This window comes from Artemia franciscana, chromosome 16 (assembly GCF_032884065.1).
Source record: "Artemia franciscana chromosome 16, ASM3288406v1, whole genome shotgun sequence".
NCBI classification, from domain to species: Eukaryota; Metazoa; Arthropoda; class Branchiopoda; order Anostraca; family Artemiidae; genus Artemia; species Artemia franciscana.
Window position 1 is genome coordinate 28775888 of NC_088878.1, and position 18651 is coordinate 28794538.

The following is an 18651-nucleotide window of genomic DNA, read 5'->3' on the forward strand; positions in this document are numbered from 1 at the left end:
TGGGTAGTTAGGTAGTTGGGTAGTGGTATAACTAGGCATTATAAAGTCTTTATGAACCTTCAAAATTTTTTCTCATGGTTGTAAGAATGGATTTGTACATAGAGGTTGTAGGAATAGAGCTGTAGGTTATGATACTGTAGTTTTAAAGGGAATTACAAGGGAAGAGTAAAAAAAAACAAATAATCTGATTGGTTGGTAAAACAGATATTTTTGAAAAGTCGCTACACAGAAAAACTGATGCGAATTTTCTTTGACTTTCTGACGTAGCGTAATTTTTTTTTATCTTAATTGATAAAATATAGTTGACCAAATTTAGTGCAGTGTACTTGGCGCTACATGAATTTGAAGCAGAAGACAGGAGTTTGAAATAGTTGGATTTTTGTGTATATTTGTAATATATACAATATTCCCTTGTGTGAGATGTAAAATTGTTTTGTTCGATATTTTCCAAAACCGGTTACCACTCGGTCTGCCTTAGGCCACTGTATGGATATTGTTACAGAATTCTTGACTTGCGTTGGTCATACAACATAATAATCTTTTTTTTTTTTGAATGAACTCTCTCTTTATTAACTACTAAATTGTAAAAACTATAAATACACACAACCGCCCGGGAAAAGGCTCAAACAGCTTGATGTTGGACGGCTGCAATCCTCTGATTCTCAACCTAATTTAATAATGAAAAAAAAATTAAGAAGGAAAAAAACACTCTCAATCAAATAACCCCTTAACACCAGAATATACATAAATAAAGGCTAACAACAATAAAAAAAAAAAAAAAAAGACCTAAGAACCTAAGAAGCAGAGCTTGTCGAAGGGTTATACCTTTAGTTAACCGAACCTAAAAAAAAAGGAGTTGCTCTTTACTGCAATTCATTCCTGAAACCTAAGCAAACGCACTAAGTAAAATAATCTAATAACGGCTTGAAAATTTTAATAAGATTAAAAAATGATGTCTTCAATCATATGAAAATAGAAAGTGCTTTCCTTTATCCCTGGTACCCTAAAACTTCTACTGCACTTGTCCTTAGTGAAATCACCATCAATAAGTAAGTGAAACTCAAAACGAGCAGAAATTACTATGAGTAACTAAACCAAACGCAAAATAATTAAACATTAAGATGAGCAAGGCTAACAAACCCCATACCCTCTCCAGACCAGAACATAATTTGCCTTTTACTGAAAACATTGAAGCAAATGACCGCAGGATGTCAGCTTAATATGCATACACTGATATTTATTCCTTAAAGTTTTAATCATCTTTTTATTAAAGTTGTTTTTTTACGTTACTTTGACGAAATATTTGAAATACACGTCACAAGAACAAGTTTGAACCTGTGCACTGCAATAACTAATCGTTTTATTTATTCATTCGTTCCTTTTTTTTACTGGCTAAGTGTTACGTAGCTAAGTGACACTTGCGTATCAGTTAATTCCTTGTTTTTACGTAGTTAGTGCACTATATGTTGTAAAACGAAGTGTAAATTAGTTGCAGATATTTTCATAAAATGATTGTTGATTCAAGATCCTTTAATAAGCCCAATTTATATAAAACTGACAGGTTGAATGCAACTTTTTCTAGTCTTTTTCGAAAAAAGGAGACGCGCGCCATAAAACGGAATAATTTCGAATACGCTCTGAGTAGTTAAATTTAATTTATGCCAAAGAAAAGTGCATAATAAATAGTTTATAAAATGTTCTCTTTATCCCCATTAGCCTAATCCTTCAGGTCTACCAGAGCTGACAAACTTTTTCCATTTTTTGACTCTCTTGAAAAGTTACAAAAATGGCATATGTAGCACTTTTAATTAAGCACCGCTTTAACCCCCTTAAAAATACATGTTAAAACCCCCTAGACATATTGAAACCCCCATGTTATTATGGCTGTTGGTAAAACACTGGGCAATCTTGTAAGAATACGCCTACATTAAGGAGCTTGTCTCCAGCAGTACCAATAAATGAAGCAGTTTTTCCCTTTCTCGGATTCTTCCTCTACTAGTAAAATCTCTTAATTCTTTTTAACTATTTTTCGATGTTAGTTTCTCAAATATAATCTTTTCTGTTTTTTTTTTCTATCTTATTTTTTTATTCAATTCGGAAGACAGACACGTTCTGCATAATAAATTTCAACTAGATTTATGAAAAAGCAAAAAAAGAAGAATTTAATTGCTTTGATGAAGTATCTCAGTCTTTTACGGTAGGTTTATGCCTTTAGTTTAGGTTATTATTAAGACAGAATCAGAAGAGGATACTTGTGTATTATACTGACCACTCTCAAGAAGGAAAGTTGAGTTATTCTCAATAAATTATACCAAAATACAATACTCTAGTAACAAAATTATGGAGACTGCAATAGAGAATTATGGAAAGCAGGCCGCCAAGAACGCATTATATAATTTTACATATTATATTATATAATATTATAAATATATATATATATATATATATATATATATACATATATATATATATATATATATATATATATATATATATATATATATATATATATATATATATATATATATATTATAATAACCAACTCTATATATTAAATATTTAACTAAAATATACCTGCATAGTAGTTTATCTTACTCAGGCTACGCTAATAATCTCCAAGCGCACATGGAGAAACCGGTTTTGTAACAGATTAAGAACATCACAAGTACTGAGGAAAGTTCTGTTTGGTTTTGAAATGAAAAAGAACCGTCCAGCAAATAAAATCCACTAACAAAGAAATTTATTCTATAAACTAAGAAACGTCTTGTAAAGTTAATTTAAATTTTCAACACGTTCTGTGTTAAAAACACGTCAACAAAAATTTAAAGACAGCATTACAAACCATATTTTTAATCTGTGGCTGGTCTAAACTAAGAAACGTCATGCAAAGTTAATTTTAATTTTAAATACATTCTGTGTCAAAAATGTGTTAACAAAAATTTAAACACATCATTGCAAACCATATTTCTAATCTGTGGCCGGTCTTTCTATTGGTAAGATTAAATAAAAAAAACTAATTTTTTTAGCTGAAAGTAAGGAGCGACATTAAAACTTAAAACGAACAGAAATTACTCCGTATATGAAATGAGTTGTCCCCTCCACAATCCCTCGCTCTTTACGCTAAAGCTTTTAATTGTTTTAAAAAGTAGAATTGTGGCAAAGAGTCAAACTTTAGCGTAAAGAGCGAGGGATTGTGGAGGGGACAACTCATTTCATATACGGAGTAATTTCTGGTCGTTTTAAGTTTTAATGTCGCTCCTTACTTTCAGCTAAAAAAAATAGTTTTTTTTTATTTAATTTCTGAACGTTTTTGAATTAATACATGTTTGGTTTTGGCTCTCCGCACATAAATTATTAAAATGAAATTTGTATATTAATTATGTTTTTGGCTAAATGGCTTTCTCTTAGTTTTGATCAGACGATTTTGAGAAATAAGGGGTGGAGAAGGAGGCCTAGTTGCCCTCCAATTTTTCGGTTACTTAAAAAGGCAACTAGAACTTTTAATTTTTAATGAACGTTTTTATTAGTAAAAAATATACGTGACTTAAGAATTAACTTACGTAACAAACTTTCATAACCTTATATTTTTATTATGTATACGAGGGGGTTTGTATTCTCGTTAATACCTCGCTCTTTACACTAAATCGTAAGTTTTGTCCCAATTCTTTAAGAATGATCCCTGAATCAGAAAGGCCGTAGAATAAATAGTCGAAATTACTAAAAATACTTTAGCATAAAGAGCAAGGTATTTATCTCCTCCTAAATACCTCGCTCTTTATGCTAAAGTATTTTTAGAACCCCTCATATGCGTAATAATCTCTGTTCGTTTTAAGTTTCAATGCTACTTCTTCCTTTCATTTGAAAAAACGTTTTCATGTTTATTTTTCATTGTTTTCTTATAGTAATGCTAGAGAATCCTGCGCCCTTGTCATTGAATTTTTCTTCCCCCATGACAGATTCCTCCAAGGAAAGATCCTCCAACATAGCCCACCCCCCTCAGCCCCACCCCCAAACAAAATAAAATCCCCCTAAAAACGTCTGTACACTTCCCAATAACCATTACTATATGTAAACACTGGTCAAAGTTTGTAACTTGCAGCCCCTCCCCCAGGGACTGTGGGGGAGTAAGTCATCCCCAAAGACATAGTTATTATGGTTTTCAACTATGCTGAACAAAATGGCTATCTCAAAATTTTGATCCGTTGACTTTGGGAAAAAATGAGCGTGGGAGGAGGCCTAGATACCCTCCAATTTTTTTGGTCACTTAAAAAGGGCACTAGAACTTTTCATTTCCGTTAGAATGAGCTCTCTTGCGACATTCTAGGACCACTTGGTCGATACGATGACCCCTGGGGAAAAGAAAGAAAAAAAAAAAAAACAAATAAACACGCACCCGTGATTTGTCTTCTGGCAAAAAATACAAAATTCCACATTTTTGAAGGTAGGAGCTTGAAACTTCTACATTTTCGTTAAGATCCTACTACTTTTAGGGGGTGTTTCCCCCTATTTTCCTAAATAAGGCAAATTTTCTCAGGCTCGTAACTTTTGATGGGTAAGACTAAACTTGATGAAACTTATATATTTAAAATCAGCATTAAAATGCGATTCTTTTGATGTAGCTATTGATATCAAAGTTCAATTTTTTAGAGTTTTGGTTACTATTGAGCCGGGTCGCTCCTTACTACAGTTCGTTACCACGAACTGTTTGACTGCAGTTATTTACATGTATGATTCACCAGCTTCACTTAACCTCTGTAGCCTCTGTAGCTTATTTTGTTCTGAAATGAGTAAAAGAAAACTCCCATTGACTAAGAACAACTCACAAATAGGTACAAAATGAAAAATAAATTATGTAAAGCCAATTATGATCTAAAACATATTTTATAAATGGCCAAAATTAAAATCAGCATTAAATGATGTTTCTTAGTTTTTACCTATTTCTGAGATGTTTTAGCCAATGGCACCAAATCCCCTTAAGGAGATACCCCATCCCGCCCATTACCCATCCCTTACCGGATCACCCCATCCCGCCCATTATAAACTTTTTTAATTTATAAGGCCGAAATGTTTAGAATTGATTGAATAGTCATGTCATAGCTTTTATAGCTTGGATAAGAGATTCAAATAAACGAAAAGACTAAAAGCCGACACCTAGAAATCTCAGAAAAACCATTCATCGTTTGTGCTGAAAATACAGCTATTCGGTTGTAATGAAACTTGCATCATTCGAAAGTGCAAATTAGGCTTTTTTGATTGTACAGGGAGGAATATTGTTTTTAATGTTGAGGAAAGGGTTCTAACTACAAAATGTAACTCAAAGGGAGGAAAGCGTCCCTGAAACTGTTCTAACATTACCAGCTAAGAAAACCCTAAGAATTAGCTAAATAGAAATATCATTTGAGCAGTTTGGAGTTTCGGGAAAACCCTGTGGTACAACCCGCTTTGATTTAAAATATTGCCTATACAGGAAAATAAAATTTCTTTGTCTTTACAAATCAAATATCATAATCAAACCAAGATTATCATTAGCTCTTAATGGTGGCTACTCCTCTGGGAGAATTGCTACTCCTCATGGTTGCCAATTGCCGGAGGGGATTTTGAACAATGCGTTTTTAGTATTCTCAATAAAAAAAAAATGAAAAAAAAATTATGGGTGATGAATGACACATTGCCAAAGGTTGTTCTTCCGTCCATCTGAGGAATTAGACACTAATTCCCCAAAACTCATTATATATTTATCTTATCTATCTATATTTATCTTATCTATATTTATCTTATCTTATCTATCTATATTTATCTTATCTATATTTATCTAATATATTACATTTATCACAAGTAGGCTATATATTGAAAAATACATCCTTCTGGATGAAGGGCTGCCAATTTGGGGGGGGGGGGGTGAGCATTACTTTCTTAGTATTTTCATATAAAAAAAAACAGGTTTTATGGGTGATGAATGACAAATTACAAAAGATTGTTCTTTTTCGCCATCCATCTGAGGAATTAGACCGCCATTCTTCAAAACTCATACTCTATTTATTTCAAATATAGAGTGAGGAATATTTTTGCTTATATAGGGCTGCCAATTGGGGGGAGGGTTGAAAAATACCTTTCTTAGCATTTTCATTGAAAAAAATTGAAAAAAAATACGGGTGATGAATGACAAATTGCCAAAAATGGCTAATTTGGCCATCCATTTGAGGAATCAGACACCAACTCCCAAAACTCATTCTATATTTATCTCAAGTATAGAGGGAGGAATGTTAACTTCTTCATTCAGGCTTTCGAATTGAGGGGGTGGAGTTAGGTGTGGAACTATTAGCTCAACTCTTTTTTCTCTCCACTTTAGTCTCACCCTTGCTAATTGTATGTCGTTCAAAACTTTTCTTTTTGGGTTCTGGCAGCTCAATTCCATGTTTTTCAGTCAAATGTTTCTGTTCGCATATGTCACATAAGTCCTTTTCGGGCTTATGGAAACCTAGATGGTAATTTTGGTTGAAAATATTCCTTTAAATTCTAGAAGATACTTGAGTTTTTCCTTCATCACTACACACTTTACTTTTATACATTTTGGAAACATTCCAAGCTTCAAAACATTGAAAGCTAGAATCTCACCATCAGCAGTAGTGAGATTTCACTTTCGGAAAGGATTCAATATGCCTTTTCATTTTGTTAGTGTCTTCTTCCTTTGTTTTGCTACAGGGAGTCTTACCTACATCTCGTTGAGCGTGCCTGTACCAGTTGCCCTACTATCCCTCTGAGAATAGTATAGCCGTTATTTGGAGCTATCAAGAAGTGTTAGCGAAATTTTTTTTTAAACTCTTCTTGTAATACCCTTTCCTCTGAAATAGTATCTCCCGGGAGTTTTTTTTCGAGTTTCTATTTTTCGTTCTGTTTCTTTTTATCAAACTTCACAGTCTTCAGGTAGAATATTTCCTTCTCTTGTGCATTGTAATTCCAGAGGTCCTCAAAAACTTCTTTTCTCACATTATGACTGATCAGGAATTTACAAAAGAACTTGTTTTAGCTGGTACACAAATTTCCTTCGCTTTCCTTACTCTACTAAATATTTCTTTGATTGTAGATCAACAAATGTCTTTCCTTAGTTTATACCCTTTTGTCTTTCGTCGTACACCCACTCTGATGGGTCTGTTTTTGCTTTTTCATTTTTTTTTCTTCAGTATTGATGTTTCAGTCTCCAGCCCATTTCTTATGCTAATAAAATTTGTTATCTCTGCAGCAGAATTGGTACCATCTTCTGGTTCATCATACTTCACTAACCTCGGAGAGTCTAATCAGCTGAGTAGTTCAACAAATGTCAGCCTTTTCCTTGACATATTCTCCCTGTTATTCATATTTGCATTCCTATAATTCTTTTTTCTTCTTCTTCTCGTATACCTGTGATAAAGGCTATGACAGCCTTTAGCCTGTGATAAAAGCATATGCCAGCCTTTTCCATGACATATTCTTCCCATTATTCATGTTTACATTCCTACAATTAATTTTTTCTTCTTCTTCTCGGATACCTGTGATAAAGGCTATGACAGCCTCTGGCCTATGATAAAGGCATATGCCAGCCTTTTCCTTGACCTATTCTTCCTATGATTCGTATTTGCATTCCTATAATTTTTTTTCTTCTTCTTCTCGGATACCTGTGATAAAGGCTAAACAGTTCCGACAAAATACTCAAAGTTAATCCTCAGGTTGGTTAAGACAATTAAAGCTTTCACAAAGATAAGAAACATGCACTTACGATAAAGTTAAATTGTTTATTTACTCAGCCAGGTGGTATCGTATAAACAAACGAACTAAAGCATTAGAAAACTCGCGAAAAATAGTTAATCTTGCTTTGACGAGGCGAGTTCTGGGCTAAACCAAGACAGTGGCTAATCCTACTCTTTCACCTATTGCTTTAGAACGTCTACTAGGGTCACCGTCAAAAATTCTAAAAGATTTAGGGCATTATTTACAAGATTATCCCTGCCTAATTCGGAGTAGTCCTCTTTTCTTTTTCAGTTTACCGACCATTTGTTAGCTTCTAAAATTGAGCTTTTTATTACAGAACAATAGTATGTTAATAAAAATTGGAATGTTTACAGCTCGTGCTAACAGTCTATTTTCTCCTTTAGAGATTCCTTATCTCCAATGAGAAAACTAGAAAAACATCGAAAAATGTTTTCTTCATTATAGAAATGGGAAAAGCTGTTCGACGTCAAGAATTCCTAATCACCCGGACAAAACTTACACCCCAATTACAATAATTTGAAGATAGTTTCATCCTATGGTTCGTTGACCACAAGAAGATAAAAGAATCCATCAAACAGCAGCTCTTAATAAATGTTGTTTCCAATTTAAGTTAAAAATAGTCTTACCACAGAAAAATAGATTGAACAAGTTTATTTTCGACTTAAAAAGCTATGTAACAGAAAAACTTTGATTCCTTTTTGCTGATTTAAGATTTTAGAAAAAATAAAAATCAGGTTCGTCGTTATTTTCCCTGCTCAAAATTTGACATTGCAACACTGGGAAAAAAGATGGGACTCAAAATTAAGAAATAATGGTAACGTTTAAAAAAATATGTCATAGAAATAAACCAATAAACCAAGGATTAAAGCGCATTTTAATTACGAAATAACCGACAATAATCTTTTTTTGGTTTGACTGACGGTCTAAAAAAACACTAGAAACACAATGAGAATTTCGATGATTTATAACGTCAATACAAACAATATCGTCATATAATTTGAAATTGTCCCGAATCGATTTATAATTCTAAGCAAGGGACTACGATTGTAGCCCCTTTGATCATCTGTGACCATATAAGTGGTTGAATTTGTTATCATACAGTGATTTAAGATGAAGGTTTTAACACATAATTACAACTTTTGTCTTTTATAGCCTTCTATAAATATAACGGTTCTTAGGATGAAGGTAGCAATAAAAGTTTCTTAGCTACGTTTAACTTTTAATAATAATATTAATTAATATTGGTCAATTATAATTGGTTCATAGAACCTACTCACAGTGACAGATGCTTAAAATAATATTTCTTGATTTTAGAATTGACGTAAATCAAAAACTTTGGTTCTCTTTAGTGGTTTAAGATTTCACACACACCAAAAAGTGCTCCACTAGCAGCGGAGGAAAAAAAGAGGACACGTCAGTGTTGTCAACGCAAAAAAGTGATTTTCCTTGTTTTTTAAGCCATGAGACTGTAAATCTTTTTCGCAAGGTTTTCGGCCATGATAATTCCAATAATGTACTTTTTGTTTCAATTCAACACCTTTTTGAGGGGTTTTATACTATTTACAAAATTCCGACAAATTTGTTTTTATAATAACATTTAACTATTAATAATAATCAGGATACGAGTTACTATTACTTAATCAGCTATAAAAAGTGATTTTTCCTCACTAGCTGTTCTTTTATTGAAGAAAAAACAAGTTTTTTTTAAATGAAAGTAAGGAGCGAGATTAAAACTTAAAACGAACAGAAATTACTCCGTATATAAAAGGGGCATTTCCTCCTCAACGCCCAGCTCTTTACGCTAAAGCCTCTCTTAACTCTATCTCTTAACTCTACATTTGAAAACAGTAAAAAACTGTAGCGTAAAGAGCGGGCGTTGAGGAGGAAAAGCCTCTTCCATATACGGAGTAATTTCTGTTCGTTTTAAGTTTTAATCTCGCTCCTTACTTTCACTTAAAAAAACTTATTTTTTTTGTTTAATTTCTGGGCGGTTTTGAATTAATGCATGTTTTGATCTTGGCTCTCCGCACATAAATAATTAAAACGAAATTCTCACATTAATTTTTTGGGGCTAAATGGCTTTTTCATATTTTTAATTGAAAGATTTTGAGAAAAAGGAGTGAGCGAGGAGGACTAGTTGCCCTCCAATTTTTGATTACTTAAAAAGGCAACTATGACTTTTAATTTCTTACGAACGTTTTCATAGGTAAAAAATATACGTAACTTACGAATTAACTTACGTAGCGAACTTCTATATTCGTATGTTTTCATTGCGTATATGAGGGGGCTTACCCCTCGTTGATACCTCGCTCTTTACACTAAAGCTTAAATTTTGTCCCAATTCCTTAAGAATGACCCCTGAATCATAAAGGCCGTAGAATAAATAGCTGAAATTACTAAAAATGCTTTATCGTAAAGAGTGAGGTATTACGAGGAAGTAAACCCCTCATATGCGTAATAATTTTTGTTCGTTTTAAGTTTTAATGTTGCTTCTCACTTTCAGTAGAAATAACTTTTCATATTTATTTTTCATTGTTATTTTAAATAATGCTAGAATATCCTGCGCCCCCCTCCATTAAAAATCTCTTCCCCCATGAGAAGTTCCTCTATGGAGAGATCCTCCCACGTAACCCCCCACCCCCTTCAACTCTTTCCCAAACCAAAAAAAGCCCCCTGAAAACGTCTGTACACTTAACAGTAACCATTACTATATGTAAAAACAGGTCAAAGTTTGTAAGTTGCAGCCCTTCCCACGGGGACTGCGGGGGAGTAAGTCGTCCCCAAAGACATAGTTATTAAGTTTTTCGACTATGGTGAATAAAATGGCTATCTCAGAATTTTGATCCGGTGACTTTTTGGGGGGGAAAGAGCGAAGGGAGGGGGCCTAGGTGCCCTACAATATTTTTAGTCACTTAAAAAGGGCATTAGAATTAATTTCCGTTAGAATGAACCCTTTTGCGACATTCTAGGACCACTGAGTCGATAGGATCACCCCTGAAAAAAAAAAACACGCATCCGTGATTTGTCTTCGGGCAAAAAATGCGAAATTCCACATTTTTGTAGATAGGTGCTTGAAACTGCTACAACAGGGTTCTCTGATACGCTGAATCTGATGGTGTGATTTTTGTTAAGATCATATGACTTTTAGGGGGTGTTTTCTAAAATGAGGCAAATTTTCTCGTAACTTTTTATGGGTACGACTAATCTTGATGAAACTTATATATTTAAAATCAGCATTAAAATGCGATACTTTTGATGTAACTATTTAGTTTCAGGTAACAATTGAGCATTACTACAGTTTGTTACCACGAACCTTTTGAAAACAATGAATACTTAATACTTGATAATTCAGTAAAATCTGAAGTACTTGTTGCAGCACTGGTTATAAGTGACTTCTGAACCGTGCCCATAGTGACAGAAAAGGGTTGTAAGTCGGTAAAAAGTACATAACCATTGTGAAATGTCAGCGAGACAAAATAAAGTGAAAATCCCCGAAACCTGGTGGCGTTGCAAGGAATAAAGTATTAGGGTCTTGATTCCGACAGCTAAAATGCGGATAATTTCAGCTAAATATTATAGATGACATGACTAAACATGACTAAGGAACTTTAGTTCCTCAAATATGGTTCAATAAAGAAGACCCATAAACAATTATTTTGTGTTTTTCCCAACAGGCAGTAAAAGTGAACTTATGAATTATGCTTCTTATTATCATTAGCAAAGTAATTAAACACTCATGTGGCAACTAAATTTTCAGTGATCTTTTGATCTTTTGAAGTAGGCTAGTTTGTTTGGAATCTAAAAGTTTCACTTCAAACTTTCACTAAATTAAATAATAATTTGTTAAAATCATGAATTTTAACAAATGTTGTTAAATTTACAAGTTATACTGTTAGTAATTTACCAATGCTATTGACTATGTTTTTAAGCAAGATTAGTAGTTGTTAGTTAATTTCCTAAGATATAAGGTTCCCGATGTCACTTTTTTCCTCATTAATTAAAAATTAAAAATAATTCAAAATTAATAATTTTTCAGCTAAATTTCATAAAAAAATACTTTTTCCCATGACTTGCAGTTTTTAATGATAAATTGATGTGTAAAGAGGTAAAAAAAAGCAAATAAATAAGAAATATATTTTGCCCCGTTACTTTTTACTCAGACATTGCTATGGCAATCCCTATGATTCCGATAGGTGTTTAAACTTACATCTAGCCAATTCATACAATCAGATTTAATTTTTACTGTCCTCAGTACTTTAAGTGGCATTCAGGCATCAGATAAAGTCTTGGATCAAGTCCAAAAGCTAAGCCCCGGTGAATCTCGGATCAATTAGGCTCTAGTTTACAGTCAATTTGATTAAAGAATCTAAGAGTTTATTACTTGTTTCCAGACCTAGCTAAGCGTCTGAGCATTACTTTACACAACAGATGATATGAATGTCCAAAGTTTAACGAAAAAGAACTAAAAAACAACAAAGAAACCTATTCCTCGTTTCAGAATAATACAAAATGGGTGAAGAGATTTTAAATTGAGACATTTAGATGGCCACTCTTTTAATAGGATTTAAGGCAATTTTAGGGAAAAGTTTAATGTTGCTTTGGATGTACTTACCATGGAATACCACTGGTTTAAAGATTTTTCCGGCCCTCTTGGAAAAAATATCCAGCTGTGTTAAACTTTTATTTTTATTAAAATCGCACAAAATAATAGGAATGGTAGTTTCCAAAATATTCTGGTCACCCTTCATTTCTTGTGTAAATGTTAAGGACACAACGAACATGCAAAGTAACTGAAGCCGTAAAATTATCATTTCAACCAAAAGACTCAGCACACATCTTCAATAGTGACTGAAGGGTTTCTGCGAATTCACTTCCCATGAGGGATGTAATTCCTTTGGAATCTGGGGATATACTGACAAGAAAATAAGATCTTTGTCAAGGTATCTTTCCCAATCATGGGGAACACTGTCATTTCCAACCAATAGCAAGAGATTAGAGTAAATGGTCAAATGTGGCTTTTGATTTTGCTGATCTCTTCAATCAGTGATGTTGTTCTGCATATGTCAGACACAATATGCTTGTGAAATAAATATGCTTCATCTATTTTATAATTCTCTGTCTTTGCCTTATGGTGGCAAGATTGTTCAACGCGAAATAATATATACGATAGAGGAGAATCGATTAGGTATCTCAGAGACATAGCGATTAATTTGCCATTCCTGATCATTATCGAGAAAGATTAATAGCGGCCAGAATGATCCATCTCTATGAAAATTAAGCCTTTGAAAAGCCCATCAATTAAGCCATCAAACAGATTGACTACACATTCTAATCTCTCAGATAAATAAAATGAATTCAGTAAAAAAATCAATTATGTTTCAATGCAGAGAGTTGATTCGATTTTTTACGTTTACAACTGATTTCCATAATAACAATAAATATGCTAATTCTGATATTAATAATAATGCTACGCCCCAGGATAGATTTTTGGTGATAGAGCTGAAAAGCTCAGCTTGAGGAGGGGAAAGGAAAAAAGAAGATTCCACATTTTTTGTTTAGACAGAAGACATGCGAGGTCAAAAAATATCTGTCTCTTATCCACCAAAAGGCTTTGGAACTATAAGCACCCATGAAACCTTGAATCTGGTCATGGCAAAGTCGTAAGGTAAATCAATGGACTGTAAATTAACCCTGGCTATCAAGATAGTATAAGTAATGTCCCAGGAATAATTGGGATTCATTTAAAGCTTTAAGGGAGTACATGGGGAGGACAAAGGGCCTTTAAAAATTATTTTTAGGGGAATAAATAAGACCGTTGGAAATTTTTTGTCTCCTAAAATATTTGCTAGTGTGAAAAACGACCGATAATATTGCTCTTAAAAGCATAAATCTTATATCCGTCTGTTAAGTCATTACTTATATGGTCAAGGAACCATTACGCAAAGAAAAACCTTCAAAACATTAGTTTTGTCCTTAAAAATAGGCCCAATATATTTTTCCGTTGAGCTAGGGCTCTAAAAAGTAATATTTTTCTTCAGGCCAGCATGATATTGAATATTCTTGTCATTCCAGATGAAATGCACAAAACAGGACCTCCATTCTCTTTGAAAATTCATTTTAAAAACTTTATGGCTGAGTGTACCCCGGCGCAGAAAACAAATTTTAAACTCATTTTGGCTGCACGTAGTTGCGAAGTCCAAAAATAGGTCTAAATTGTGTTCGTCTTTGATAGAGTTGTAACTTACAAGACATGTGCACAAGACCAAGTAGACCACGCGTGAAACACGAATATTGCAACAGTTAGTTATTTTTATTTGTAAAATTTGAAAAGGGGCCTAACTCCCTCCCCCTGAACTCACCTATATTTTCTAGGCATGGAGAGAAGGCAACCCCAACAAAGGCAAAAACTATGGAAAATATTAATCTGTGACGCCCAAATTTACGCTGTCTTCGGTGATCTAATAGCCTACTAGGCTTTTATGCTCGGCCAAACGAACCAAAGTATGAAAAAAAAGAAGAGAAGGAATGGGCTCTATCGGATCGCTAAAGTCCGAAATGGGAATGACATTATTCTACTCTGATCGATGTGACTCTTTCGGGTAAGTAGACAAAACCGTGAGGACAGGACAATGGATTTCGAAGGAAAATACGGTTGTAGTGATTCTAGTTATAACCAATGCAGATAATCCAGCTATAGTCAATATAGTTTTTGCTCATAAGATGGTTCATTGGGTAATATGGTGTTCACCGGACGGTAAGACAGCTAACTTTATTGATTATGCTGTTGTGAACCGATGACTGACAGGATGAATTCAAGGTACTAGGCTATATAAGAGTTCTGTTATTGATGTTAAATGTAAAGTAACTACCTTCCAGGAAGTTATGACATATGTAGACTTAGGATGTAAATTTCAGAGAAACTTTCCAGGAATAGCCTGATATTAAACCTAATTGTTAAAAATCGGACAATGTAGAAGATGAATGTAGTAATTTTAGCAAAACAGGTTGTGAGGTCAGTGACGGTGTCTTAGGGAAGAATTGATCTAATTTATAATTAAATTAAATTAATTTTATAAATTAAAGTTAGTTTCAAATTAGGATTTAATTTAAAAGAATTTAATAGGCAGTAAAAAGTGTCATTTTCCCGTGCATTTTTCTTCTTTCGTACTTTCGTTTAAGACGGCTTGAAAACATCAGAAAGGGGGGAAGGGAGAGCATCGTATGAGGGGAAAATATCTCCGCCCAAATGGATTATATGCTCTGCTTAAATACTAATGACTTTGAGCTGACTGCATGATTTGGCTGAAACTTGTTTTCTTTTGGATATGTCTCAAGTAATTAGTACGCATTTCCGGGATATCTGGGTACAAATATAAAAGTGTATTTTTGGAACTTACTCGACTTAAGTCTCCTGCTGGGCGATGCTCGGCGTGGAGAGTGACGTCTGCCTCCTCCATCTACTTCGGTCCATGGCAAGTATTTGCTCTTCACCCTGTCTGATGTTTGCCATCGTCAAGAACCCAGACAGGCTGTCGAACCAACGTTTCTTCGGTCGGCCGCTTCCAACCGACTTTGATAGGGTCAAAGCCGTAGATCGTCTTTGCGGATATATGTGGTGGTATTCGAAGCAAGTGACCGAACCATCGTAAGGTTCGCTCGGCTGCTTGAGTCGAAAACCAAGACTGCTTTGTGAGCTCCAGAAGCTTCTCATTGCTGACGAAGTCGGACCATCGTAGGCCCTCGATCCTCCTCAGTCTCTTTGCATGAAATACTTCGATTTTATTGAGAGCTGCAGCTGATGCTTGCCATGTCTCAGCTCCGTGAAGCATCACAGAGCCGACTAGAGCGTTAAAGATCCGCAGTTTCGTTGTACGACTGGTGTTCGGTTTTCACCAGAGGTGACGATTCAGTCTGCCCATGACAGAAGGCACTTTGGATAATATTGCTTGCAGCTCTGGAAGAAGCGAGCTATTTGAAGAAATTATAGGAGCCCAGGTAGGCAAAGTCTTGGACAACTTCGATGCCAGTGGTGCTGTCTAAGCTAACTGGAGAGTTAACAGTAGGAAAAGATGGGTCTATGGCCACAATTTTAGTTTTCTTCCAGTTTATATGCAGTCCTACTTTGGCAGCCTCTTCTCGTAGAATTCGGAGCACTGCCAGCAGCTGCTCCATGGAGTCCACTAGAATGGCCAAGTCATCGGCAAAATCAACATCTGTGATGGCACGATTACCAAACTTGAGCCCAAAGCTGAGACGTGAAGTGGTTTTTGTCATAATATAATCTACGATGACATTGAAGAGCTCTGGGGCCACTGCACATCCTTGGTGCACCCCTGTCACGATTTTAAAGAACAGGCTGCGCCGACCATTTACTTGTACACAGATCGCCGTCCCATGGTGCAGCGAATTGAGAAGTCTGCAATATTTTTCTGGTTGGTAAGTTAATTTTAGAATCCGCCAAAGAGCTTTTCTATCAACTGAGTCAAATGCAGCACGGAAGTCAACAAAGACAATAAATGCTTTCTGTTGGAACTCTGGGGTCTTCTCTATTGTTTGTTGAATCGTGAAAATCTGTTCGATGGTTGAACGCTCCGACATAAAACCAGCTTGCTCTGGTCGCCAGATTTTCCGAATGATGCTCCTATATCAATCCATCAGGACCTTGAAAACAGTATGCCAGGGACTGGCAGTGGGGCTATTCCCCAGTAGTTGGAGCAGTCGCTTCTTGAACCTTTCCTCTTCCGTAAGGGGATGACATCTTTCCGCCAATACTTGGGAATTATCCCCGAGAAAAGGGTGTGGAAAAACAGGAGAATTGCAGGGCCTCCATATTCTAGCAGCTCTAAGCTTAAGCGGCAGATACCAGCAGCCTTATTATTTTTGAGCCTTTTTACTACACACCCGTTTTCTGAGGGGCTGAAAGGCTTGTCTGGACGAGTATCTGCTTTCAGGTCTTTGACTGCAAGGTTGGCTGGGACTATCATTAAGAGGCACAGATTGGCTAGTATTGTTGAGGAGTGAACAGGAGTGGTCCTTCTACTGCTCAAGACAAGAGCCTTCATCAGAAAGAAGTGCCCCATCCCTGGAAAGGACGGACCCAAGGTGGGAGTTTTATTTTCCATGAGATCTCGGAGATACTTGAATAGGCTGCCCGTGTCTTTCTATTCTGGATCTAGTTCAGTTTCATCGGCTTTCCTAGCGACAAACTGGGTTCTATCCCGGTGAATGTGTCTGTCCCGCACTCCATTGAGGCTTCGATATGTGGTCATGTCCCCAAGAAGTCTTGCCTTCCGTCTTTGCTCTATGACTTGCAGTGTTTCATTAATTAGCCACGATTTCTTTGGGTAGCTCCTCTTGAAAAGCACTAGCTGTGCTGCTTCGCTGGTCTGCGATTCCAAATGCTTCCAGAGATCTTCGCTGCTATTAAGTGAGCTATGGGGCTCGAAGCGATTTGATATCTCAATACTGTACTTCTGGCGAGTATCTGGTTCCTTTATTTTCCCAATATCTGCAGTGACGGGTGTTCTTTCCAATCGTCGTGCATGGAGGTGAAGCTGGAGATCAGTGCACATAAGCCTGTGGTCTACGTTTCCGAACTCTGCTGATCTGTAAGTTCTGCAGCTCTTCACTAATGATCTCCAGCGTTTGTAAATGATGACCTAGTCAATCATCTTCTTTGTATGACCGTTGTTACTATACCACGTGTACTGATGAATAGTTTTGCATTGGAAGTAAGTGTTTGCGATGCAAAGGTCGTGAGATCGACAGAGTTCAAGTAGGCAAAGCCCATTGTTGTTAAGTGGGAACAGGAAAATGGAGGAAAATAACCATAAAGACATGATGACTATATTTGTTTACACAGACAATTTTTCACTCCTTTATTTGGAAAAAACTGTTGTTTTTTTGTGAAAAAAATGCTGCATTAGTGCTAGGTATTCTTAAAAGTGTTACCACCAGAGAAAAGAGCTGCTCGTGGTTAGTGACAATTCTGACGAGAAGTTAACGAGAGACTACAATCTTAATGTTTTCATATTGGAGACCCATTCATTAGAAGGACGCCAACCAAAAGATCTTTCCAGAGCCGTCAGAAGCTGCTCTAAAGCCTCTTTGTGCACTACAACTAGTGTGTCGAGCAAACATACATTTTTGATTGCAGATTATTTCGTGGAAAAGCAGCATTCCCGGACAATGTCCAAACAAGGGGAATGCACAATTTTTAATAATACGTTTTAAGGCTAAAAATCTGATGTTATAATTGACTTTACGATATTGAGCCAAAACTTCTCATTTATAATTTTTCTTTTTTCCTTAATGTTTAGGTGTTCGAAAAAAAGCTATTTTCTGTTTTTACCAAAAAACAGAACAGAAACAGGTCTTCAGTTTTTTGTTGACCTGTTCTGTTTCTGTTCTGTTTTTACCATGAAACAGAAACAGAAACAGGTCTTCAGTTTTTTGTTGACCTGTTCTGTTTCTGTTCTGTTTCATTTAAGCCCTGTTTATTTAATTCTGTTTCTTCAGAAAACAAAACAGTGCCCATGCTTAGTTACAAACAGGACCCCGTAGGAACGCTTGCTAATCAAAATAAGCCAGCAGCACTTGCTTATTCTGAAAAAAATGACTGAGAAGAGTAATATAATTTGGAATGCTGACGCAATATCCATTAATATATTGATCTGCAGAACGATCTATCTAACGAAACATCAGTCTCAATCAGTAGATGCAGCTTTATATCAGCTCAATTTTTTAAAAGAGACCACAATCAGATCTCAGTAGTGCAGCAAAAGTACTGACTGGAAGCAATAAGTGGTAAAAAGCCGAAACAAAGGATAAGTAAAATTAATTGGTAAAAAACGCTATTAGTGGAAAGAGTGACAAGAAAAACTTCATCACAGAAACAATTTTAGC

General features: G+C 35.3%; 1 protein-coding gene across 2 annotated transcripts in view; it reads right to left on the reverse strand.

Moving 5' to 3' along the window:
* The window catches only part of LOC136037312 (retinal guanylyl cyclase 2-like), a 170075-nt gene extending 157441 nt beyond the window's left edge, over window positions 1-12634 (reverse strand). Inside the window, exon 1 of one of the 2 annotated variants that reach the window (XM_065719976.1) lies at window positions 12359-12634. In XM_065719976.1, coding sequence (XP_065576048.1) covers window positions 12359-12557 — 199 coding nt within the window. In that variant the 5' untranslated portion in view covers window positions 12558-12634. Of the gene's footprint in view, window positions 1-2574; window positions 2715-12358 lie in introns of those variants that run through there. The other variant, XM_065719977.1, reaches the window with a different exon arrangement.
* Between the last annotated feature and the right edge of the window lie 6017 nt (window positions 12635-18651).